The 11,228-nt window shown below is 41.6% G+C and overlaps 1 protein-coding gene across 1 annotated transcript in view; it reads right to left on the reverse strand.

Annotated features, from left to right (window-relative positions):
• Positions 1-9,095, reverse strand: part of LOC114250701 (cell adhesion molecule Dscam2) — a 46,728-nt gene extending 37,633 nt beyond the window's left edge. The window contains exons 1-5 of the mRNA XM_089727517.1: positions 8,881-9,095; positions 5,438-5,493; positions 3,036-3,213; positions 789-928; positions 265-441 (exon numbers count right to left, since the gene is read on the reverse strand). Coding sequence (XP_089583643.1) covers positions 265-441; positions 789-928; positions 3,036-3,213; positions 5,438-5,477 — 535 coding nt within the window. The 5' untranslated portion in view covers positions 5,478-5,493; positions 8,881-9,095. The remainder of the gene's footprint in view (positions 1-264; positions 442-788; positions 929-3,035; positions 3,214-5,437; positions 5,494-8,880) is intronic.
• Between the last annotated feature and the right edge of the window lie 2,133 nt (positions 9,096-11,228).

Raw genomic sequence — 11,228 nt, forward strand, 5'->3', positions numbered from 1 at the left:
CCAAATGACGCCAAATGACAGGCGAATTGTTAACATCTATGTTGTCGAGACTATATTAATTCTGTTCAACTAGTGGACAGTTAATGAAAGTATTGGTATTTAATACTATACTCGGTTGCCTAAAACGAGATACACCAATTATTTATCCAACACAGCGGGTCATTTATCGGCCGAGCGAGACATTTCTATTGTAGAATTACAGTTTGATAACAGACGCCAGAGGGAGGGCTCCTTCGAATTACACTATGTGTATACGTCGCACACCTGGAGTGGGAGGGTCCACGTGCAGGACATCCTCCCCGCGGTACCACGCGGCGGGCTCCACCAGCTGCGGGTCGCGCGAGGCGCCGCACGTCAACGCCGCCACGCCGCCCGCCGCCGCGCCGCGCACCCACAGCACGGCCTCCCAGCTGGCCGCACCCACCGCACCCAACGCACCCACTGTTTACATTTTATAGAGAATAATAAAGTTTTCTACGAGTAATATGCCTTGTTTTTTTGCAAAAATTTGACTAGTTTCGTTGTAGCGGTAGATATTACAGAATAGAAGAAAACCGACAAACGCTTTTCGTATTATCCGGCTCTAGAACGATCTCCCTTCCACGGTGTTCCCTGAATAGTTTGCTGTGACAAGTGGAAGACGCGTAAGAAAGTTTCCGGAAAACGCCAGGAGCACAGTGACAAAAGTCAAAGTCCAGCCTACTGTCTTCAGCAGCGAGTAGCGAGTAGCGAGCAGCAGGCAGCGTGTGGCACAGTAGGTATACTCGTATGTGTACAGTGTACAGTACCTGGGCGCAGCGTCGTCTCCCTGGAGAGCGCAACGCCGTGCGCGTTGGCGGCGCGGCACCGCAGCGTGGCGGGGCGCAGCGCGGCGGGGCGTGGCGCGGCGCCGCCCGCCAGCTCCAGCGTGCCGTTGCCGTACACGCGTCTGCACACACCGACAACCTCGCACCTTGCACGCACCAAGCACTTGCTTCAATACAATTCTCTAACTTGACAATATTCAATGTGAAAAGGTGTTCTTACAATTGCAGTCAAATATATGGTATATTAATTAATTATTAATATAATTATTAAATTCTAATATATATTAATTAAAGTAAAAACAATAGGTTGTTTGAGAGATGATGTTACGATGAGAGCGCCACGCGGACGCAGACGCCGCCCGGGATCTAATACTAGCTGTTCTATACTTCAAATCTGATTGCCTCAACGGGTCCAGTGCTATCAAACGTACTATTTGACACCAAGTCTTGACGGCACTCCGGTTGAATCCGAGAGGACAATACGTGTAAATCCTTGTTGTGTGCTGTGACACAAATGTCTAGTCTTTAATGAGAACGTTGTGCTACCCACCCGTGCGTAGGCTGCGTACGGCCACGGCACAAGCAGACTATTTGCCATATAGTCAGACTAAGTTCGCGATCGGATCATTTGAAGATGAATTCGCAGAGACACGTCGTAAAGCTCTTCAATCATCGCTCTTAATAATAAGTTCGATAAGCTTGAATATGTCTTCGAGCAAGATGTAAACAATTTCGGTAATATAGTGTCTCCCTGTCGCAGTCCTCACTTCACTTTCACCGGATTAGTCAACTCATACATACTTATTTGAAGAATAGCATCCTGGTAAGCAGATTTTACTGCCTCCTATATGATGTCAATTAGCGATATCTATAGAGAGTTTATTATCGCCCATTGCTCGACTGTGTCATAAGCCTTTTCATAATCTACGAAGGCTGCTGTCAGCGGACGATTGTATTCGTTGCATATTTCCACAAGTTGTCGTACAGTGTGTGGCTATGGTCGTTTGTGGAATACCCACTGCGAAATCCAGCCCATTCTACTGGTTGTGTTGAGTCAAATTTTTTAGAAAAGCGCAAAGTAATAAATTTCGTAAATAGTTTGTGAATGAGTCAGCAAGGATATCGGTCGGTAGTCAGTGAGTTTGGTGGTATGCCCTTTTTTATGCAATCGCATATCCTTTTTTCCAAGCCTCTGGAATCGCACCTTCGAAAAGAACCTTATTGAACAGCACAAAAAGGTACTTAAGTGCTGGTGTTCCACAACGTAGTCGTTCGTGTGTGGCTTTATCCTGACCCGACAATTTCCCCTTCTTCATTAGCTTCAGTGCATGTTTAATGTTTGAAAGGAAGGTCAGTAGAAGTTTAAGATGCGTACAGTATTGAAAATGTACAACGTACTCCGGGAGTAGGGTAGTAGATGCACTAGGTAGGCACAATGTGCTCGTGGAAGTGCCCACGGGACTCCGCGTCCGCTGCTAGATATATTTTAGCAGGTTTAGCTTTAAATATAATTTACACCATATTTATACACACCTACACCGCAACGTTATTACTATCAGCATGTGGTTACCGATCACTTCTCGTCAACATCATCATCATCATCAGCCCGTAGACTTCCACTGCCTCTTTCAATTCTCGCTATAGTGGCCGGTCCTCCGCAGCTCACATTTAGCGGTCCAACGCATTGGAGGCCTACCCTCGCTGCATTTTCCCGTGCGCGGTTGATACTCGAGAACTTTACAGGCCCAGCCCAGCCTTCTGCCCACTTCAACCTTGCAATCCTCCGGACTATATCAGTCGCCTTAGTTTTTTTGCGAATATCTTCGTTGTTGATTCGATCTCGGGAAACTCCCATCATAGCTTTTCCATTGCTCTTTAAGTGACTGTGAGCCTTCTAATAAGATCCATTGTGAGCTATCACGTTCCAGTACCATATGTCATCACTGACAACACTCAGTGGTCACGAAATGCGCCTTCAGACACTGCAGTATTTGCGAAGAGAAGGGACTCACCTAGGGACATGAGATGTATGCGTATTACTTCATAACTCACCTACCTCACGAACCTGACCGCTGCGTGGCAGAACTAGGCAGAGTGACGGTAGCTACTATAAGTGAATGTTAATGAAAGTGAACACAATTAAGTTGATTTTGTAAATTCAGTCGGATGTGGACGTGAGTGCGTCCAGGTCGAGACGATGACGTTGTGCGGCAGGAGCTGAACACGAACCTGAGTCCGGGCACGTCCTCGAGCGCGGAGCCGTCCTCCGCCAGCCAGGCCACGGCGGGGGGCGGGTCCCCGCGCGCCACGCACGTCACTCGCACCCCCTCGCCGACCCCGTACTGCACCACAGGGGGCGCCTCCACCACGAACCACGGCGCCAGTCGCTCCACGGCAGCCGCCGCGTCTATATATGTACATACTGTTGCACTGAAGAGCAGCGCCAGCGCAGTGTAATAATAATAACAATGACGTGATACGGGACGAGCCGTGAGCTCGCTTGCCTGCTGAGGCCATTAATAATAATGTTCGAGCTTAGCCTCAACATCTCCTCCAGTAGCGAGTGTCGTTGCGCCGACCGCAGCCGTCTGTAGCACGGAGCTATTATCATCGCCACTACGTGATAAAAACTACAAAGTTATACTTCGTGGCAACGCGCTTGGATCTGTGCGTTTAAAATAAAATTCAGCAAATTTCAACGAAAATAGTATAATAAGAGTGAAGCCCCAAGTTTGAGTACAAAGGAATCATCTACATCGGACCGCGTCCCTCAGAGTCGTTTGTGTTGTACGGTTGTGTAACTACGAGGTGTTAAAACGATTAGTGAAGTCTGCGCGCCTCCTCGCCCGCTGCACTGTACACATATAATGATATCTGCACTAGAGCAGTAGCTCTAGCTGTGTGCACAGAATGGACAGGACCTACAATAAATACTTTACTAGCTGTAAGCATCTAAGATTGAAGGAATTCCAGAAAGAATAGTATACATATATAATTTATAAAAAAATGTACATATATGTGCAAAAATATATATGTAGGTAGTCACAAAATAATTTATATATAAAATGTATGTATATATAAACAATGTTTATATAAAAATACACATTTTTCTGTGAATAGATACCGACAATGAGAAATGTGCAGTCAACTTTTAACGATACAGATTAGAAATATTTAACTCTCAACAATTTTAGTAAGCGTTAACATAAAATAAACATTTGTTCACTAAACTGTTCGTATTACTTAACTAAGTGTATTTCGCAGCTCTGCCTGAGCTTAGTTTGATTTCAATAGTATTCAGATGAACTTAATTTGAGATCTCATTGTACCTTCAAAACATTCTTGGTCGACACTTGGTCTTGGCTATCGACATACAGAAATCTTTTATATATGTGTATATCGACAATCGAACTGAACCACATTAAAATTGTATTTAAAATATTTATATCTCCTAAATCTTCGGTTTGGTTGGGTTTCCCCTCTGATACCCGACATTATGTATACATAGAAAAGATAGAAAGATTCATTTGCATTGTTGTGTCCATCTGAGAAGCCGCCTGTATATACACACGCTTAGACTCCAGCTCTGGTGAGCTCTACATTTGGATCATATCAGATACAATGTCACTTACTTATTTATGTGAAAAACTGTCCAGCTGTTTTTATTTTTTTGCACATACGAGTAGTAGGAACGAACTCATAGTTCAGCTGTTTTAAGTAGTAAACCGAGCCCATAGAAATCACAATGTCAATATCGTCATCCTTCTTGAGACATGAGGTGTGTGAATCGATTTGTACCTCGGCCGACCGCACCACTAGCTACAGTACGTACAGTACACGTACATAATTATGTACTAGCCGACACACGTGAGGGATGCCTTTAAAATATCGGCAGAAGGTGGTAGGTAGGACCTCTTGTGAGTCCGCGCGGGTAGGTACCACCGCCTCGCCTATTTCGGCCGTGAAGCAGTAATGCGTTTCGGTTTGAAGGGTGGGGCAGCTGTTGTACGTATACTGAGATCTTAGAACTTATATCTCAAGGTAGGATCAACAGAGACAAAATCAAGTAATTTCGTGGGAACAAGAAGCAGCTGCTAGTGAGAGACTCGGAACGTAATCAAAACAAAGTACCAATACTGCGTCCCGGACCGAGGACGCTTTATTCCGATAATACGGATCCGTACGGACACGGGCACGTCCTGCGAGATAAGGGTCCGGAGCCGAGATTGGGAACTCCGCAGCTCTGAAGGCGAACATTTTTAAAACTTAAGTTGCGCAGTTAGACTTTTAAGTGGCTTCAAGTTTCTCTTTGTTCAAGATGCCACACTCGGCCCACCCTGGCCGCCCTGACAGCCTGGACCTCCCTCACCGCCCTCGCCGCCCTCACCGCCCTCGCCGCCCTCACCGCCTACACCGCCCTGGACAGAAACTCTGTACGAACACTCGTAAAACATAAAAGTATTTTTTGTTTTTATCCTTTGTTTTTTTTTCGGGGAGTGTCATATTAATAACGAAGTTGTTGTGTTGTATCGGCTTTTTATTATTATACACATTTACATTAAAGTTTAGATTTACAAATATCTAAAGTGTACCCTATCTGCGGAGGCACAGAGATAGAGAATGGTACTCACGGCTGGCACAGAGGAGACTCAGCACTAGGGTCCCGATCATGACGCCGCTCCGACATCTGCACACAGAAACAACAAAACGTTACGCAAAACGCACGGACCCGGCTGGTCCCACCTTACAGTTTGTGTAATTGCTAAGCTTGGAATATTTTCTTTTAAGTTAACAGTTCCCAGTGTGTAAAGTACTGGTCATCAGTAGCGCTAGCACGGACGAGCTCGCATCCCAGCAGCCGTCTCTTCTCTCCGAGCCGATAGAGACGCATGTAAATGTAACTGCTACATGTACCGGAAACAATCTCGAGACAAGTATAAATAATTTTTATAATATATCTCGGTTATTAATATATCTGGGTTCGCAAACTACGGAAAACATCTGTCAAGGCTTTAATAAGCAAGAATTCCACATGACCACGACTGCTCTACCAAGAGCAACCGACTATGATGATGATGATGAATAAGATATAATTTGTTTAGTAGATCAGTTAGTCTTTATCAAATGATATATTTTACTTGTTGTTTTGTTATTCTATTAATCTCATGCTTATAAAGCGTTTAAGAATTAATAAATCTGAATAATTTCACAAATTGATTTTACCGTTAAATAAAAATACTGTAGATATGCATATATACCTAATATTAAATATCATTTTAGTATTCATTCATATCTCAGAAAAATTTTTATTAAAATAACCTGAGCGCGAAGGCACCGAAAGTTGCAGCATTTAGAAACAGCAATTATAGTTAGTCAGAAAATAACTTAGCAGTAGTTCAGCAGTTCTAGTAGTTTTAGATCGATTTAATGCTGCTAGTAAGAAGCTTCAAGAATCTCAAGTTGATTTATCATCCGTCGTGGAGATCTATAGTTCTCTGGCTTTATTTCTTCAGGACATGAAAGACAGACAGCTATCTGAATATGAATAAAAAGCCGAAACGATATCTGAAGTCCACGGTTATTATCGTTACGATACTCGTCGCAATAGAACTAGAAACATTCAGCCAGATGAATCACAGCTAAATGAAAGAACACCTTTTTCTGGACAAGAAAATTTACGCACAAATGTTTATTACTCTGTTAAGATGCTCTGAGTGTGCAATTGGCCGGGCGTAAAAGTTCTTATGAAAAGTTTTCGAAAAAAAAATTTTCTTCTATAATTTATCTAAAATAGACAAACGAATTAAAAAATCTTACCAATAAACTAGTCTACAAGTATCCTAACGATCTAGAAGAAACATTAGGAACGAACGTATTCATTTACATTGTCAACTCTAAGATTCTTTAAGTTTTAAAGTTTTCTTCAAATACGGAACGCTATTTATGCGGTACGACATGTCGTTCTTCAAGCGAGGTCGGGGCCAGTGCTCAGCAGCTAGCAGCGGTTTGGCAGTGTCAATGACATAGCTGAGGTCCAAGAGCTACGTGAACCACTCACCATCAGGCGGACCGTACACTTGTCGGCCTACAAAGACAATAAATAATCAATAAATTACCGACATTTTTAATATTACAAGGACTATAAAATATAAGTTTTAGTTGTGCTACAAGTTCGTAGACCTTCTCGGCTTGCTACGCCGTAGTCGCTGCCGACGTCACATACTGTCATCCACTCTCACTAATAAAGCGAACCTTAAGCCTTGTTCGGACTAGGCGAGTATTTTAGTCGAGTACCGAGTAATTTAGTTGCTAAATGTGTCTGAGCACCAAAAATTTAGTCGAGTAGGTTAGTAAATAATTTAGTCAAGTCAATCCATTTTGTACTATTTTTTTGGGCGAGTAGCGAGTAGTTTAGCCACTAAATTACTCGGTACTCGACTAAAATACTCGCCTAGTTCGAACAAGGCTTTACTATTGGCATTAAGTTACGTATCAGTTTGAGACACCGTAGTGCCTGTCCGCCTTTATTTTAGTAAGTACACAGCGTGTTATAATTAACTTCAATTAATAATTGGAATTACTAACTGAAATAGAGAACTTAAAATACACAGGACTGTGTTTATTCTGCACCCCGGCGCTCTAGTTTATTTCCAGTTTACATAAAGGTAGGTAGGTAGGTAAATATTGTAATGGAGGCCGAACGTAAAGTTTTGAAGTTGATGTGGTCTCAACGAGAACATGCCTGGTGTACTAGCGACTCTGCGCGTCCAGACCAGCCCGCGCGAGTAGAGACCATCCGTTTTTTTCACCGTTAGGGACCATCTAAATTTGTTTTATTTCATTCTTACTTAAACCTATCACAGTGAAATAAATGTATTCCGCTGTCCCATTACACTAACGCAGTCTCGCTAATTGAATGTACTCGTACATCTGCCAGCAGCTGCGGATGGGGTGACGACATCCGGCTCGTTGCAACTCAAACCAACCGTGTGTCGTAGGATGTACCGCGTCAAGGACGAAGTTTACTTATTTAAAAACCCTTTATTCTACGTAGACCAGCCATAAGTTCTGTTACAAATGAAAATGCATTTTTTTAAAGAAGTAATATACCATTATTAAAATTATTAAAATTTATCTTCATTTCTCGCGATAAGATTTTTTGCTTCCTAATGCCTAATGGGGTTGGACGAATTCTGGCTTTAACAGCACTAACAGCCTTTGTAGTTCCAACAGCACGCGGCCGCCCCGATCTTTTCTGGTCTTCGACAGACGAAGTGTTGTTGTATCTGTTGATAGTACTATATCCGAACATACGGCTGATACCAAGCTTTTGAAGTCTCTGGAATATGACCGACGACTCCATACCCACTTTGTGCAAGGCAATCACTGTAATCCTATTGCCTTTAATACCCGATTCCGTATTGTAATTTGATAATAAACACGAAAAAATGTGAAATGGCGCAAAATCGAAAGAAGTTTTTAAAATAATATACGTGTTACAAATTCCAAATAATTAAAAAATAGAAAAAATAAGTTTTTATATAACAGAGTTTATGGCCAGACTAGTTATATTTAAGGAAAAGTTTTCATTAAAAAATAAAATAAAACATGCACCTTCAAATCTAGCCGAACTAAAAAGTAGATAGGGTGAGTTCGCTCCACAGCGATGACAGGTTAAAAGGAGTTATGTTAATTAAAAAAAAATCAATATATCAAGTACTCAATAAGAGTGAAAATCGTGACAAGAAGCGGTTAAGTAATAGCAGATAAAAAACTATTTTCATACCAAATTTCGTCAAATTCGATTTAATGAATTGGGCGTGAAAATAGAACAGACAAACAAAGTTAATTTCATATTTACAATTAATCATTATATCTGCATTTCTTTCCTTACAAAAAAGGCTAACAGTTTCGCTATATGTTCAAGTTTTAACAAATTATGATTATTAGACAATATTTACAATTTACTTGAGTTTTTATTTATTATTTTAATATAACCATAGTTTTTGTTGGAAAATGTGTCTAATCCCTATAATGATTCGTAACTAACAATTAAATGTAAAAAAGTATTTACCAGCTTCAAAAAATGTACACAAAACCAACATTATATAAACATTATGATCTCACTACACTACACTACACTGCACTGTTCACTAGCACGCCAGTGTTAGAGTTAGAGCCGAGTCGCGACTTGTCGTCCTAAGTTATTGCATACAGTTCGAGCGCGTGGCGTGCAGCGTAGTACGACTCACGCGCGATACGCCCGGCGACTCGCACCCGAGTGGCGTACAACGAGCCCGTAGCGCCCGTGCTACGTGTGCTACGAGTGCTACGAACATTACCGAATATACGAGTAATCAAAATCCGAACAAAAACAGTTTCACTGTAAAAAATTGCGCCAAGTCCACGTTTATAAAACTCATCTCAATAACATTTGCACTTTACAAAAAAAAGAAGACTTCAATAGCTTTCATTCTCTACAAAAATATGTGAAATACAAAAAAATACCAAGAAACCGTCATAAAGATGAAAAAATTAAAAAAAAATTGTTGAAAATTTAAAAATAAAAATTTTATCGTACTTGGCGCGCGTCATTGAGTACCCCAAATTTTTCAGGATAAATGAACATCCTTTCAATGTTTAGAAATTTATAAGTAGGTCAACCTATGAAATGCATAAATGTAATTAATGAATTATTATTTCATAATAAGTTTTACAAAAGTTAAGTAAAATCGACATCTCATACGTATGTTATTTGAATTTTTTTCATTTCCCACTCATCTTTTATGATTTGAACTTAACACCCTCTCGTGTTCGCTTATACAAATACAAGCTACTTACGAGTCGATACGTATGTATACGTTGGCTTCAAAACATTTGAAAAAATTCTCAAAGATGTTTTTCAAAGGGTAGAAAAGAATAATAAAGTTTCAGCTGAATCTAAAGGGGTCGAACGCAAAAGTGGTCGATTTGGCATATAATAGCCCATAGGTATATAGTGAGCTGTTGAAAATTACCGTAGTTCTGTCTCAATTTCTCATAAAACGCTAACAAGAGCGAAAAAGACAACCTGGGTAACTTTTTCAGCTTTCACTGTATATTAAAGCAAAATTGTTTTTTTCTCGGGTTGAAATTCTTCCGAAAAATTTTGGGGTACTCATGACGCGCGCCAAGTACGATAAAATTTTAATTTTTTTATTTTTAAATTTTAAACAATTTTTTTTTAATTTTTTCATCTTTATGACGGTTTCTTGGTATTTTTTTGTATTTCACATATTTTTGTAGAGAATGAAAGCTATTGAAGTCTTCTTTTTTTTGTAAAGTGCAAATGTTATTGAGATGAGTTTTATAAACGTGGACTTGGCGCAATTTTTTACAGTGAAACTGTTTTTGTTCGGATTTCATATCTTTTTGTTAAGTATTATTTTTTGCTCATTTATTACTTAATAAAAATAAATTATTAATAGTCACTCAGCTTAAAAGCTAATGAAACGCTCAATTAATTAGTGTTTTAATGTTAGGTGCCCGACTGGCATGAGACTCTCGGGTTGTTAGTTCCGGTATCGACCGGGGACGCGTGTATTCCGCTTCAAAGTCTGGCGCGCACTAATTGGGGGTGCGAATGATGCAACAGATGCGCGGGCGCGGGTAGCGCGGGTTGGGTCGTCGCGGCACGGACCTGAGTCACATTCTCTTTGGCTGCTGTTGCCCCGCGAAACGGAACGTTGCGTTACATACTCCCCCTCCAAGTTGGGAACGCGTCCCGAGTCCAACTTGGGACTGTTAGTCTGAAGACGCGGCCTTCCTCTCTGCCTCTTTGGCATAATTGGATCCGTACTTGAATTTGACGGAGAGTGGGTTAAATCCGCGGTGTGATACTTGCCGATGACATTGTTTGACAAGTCTGCTATGAAGTACGTTGTAGGACTAACTATTTTTACTACGCGATACGGGCCATCCCGTCGTGGCATGAACTTACGTGTTACACCCCTAGACGCATAAGCAAGCAATAACGAAGGAAATACTCTTCCAGTAGGACTCGGGAGCAAGCCACGGCGGTGGCATCAGCAAGTGCGTAGAGTTCTACCCATCTTGTAGCTACATCCTCTACCAGGAGTACCCATCGCCCCCCCTGCTCTCCTTCTGGCAGTGGCCCGAACAAATCGATTGCGAGAACCTCTCCACGCTGTTGAAGCACAGGAGTGAGCCTATACGGCGGTACCGATATAGGCGGATGATCATCGGTATCAATGTGGTGCTCGGCGTAAAGGGTTGGGGCTCCCCCCACCCTAAATATGTCTCCATTCTGCTGCAATAAATGTGATAGCTGCTGCCGTTCATCGGAGCCAAGCATAGAACCCTTATCATCACGCAGGAAGTCAGCAGTAGAAGCAAACATGCATGGCTTAGGGCACTCATATT

Source organism: Bombyx mandarina, chromosome 05 (assembly GCF_030267445.1).
Source record: "Bombyx mandarina strain Sakado chromosome 05, ASM3026744v2".
Classification (NCBI taxonomy): domain Eukaryota; kingdom Metazoa; phylum Arthropoda; class Insecta; order Lepidoptera; family Bombycidae; genus Bombyx; species Bombyx mandarina.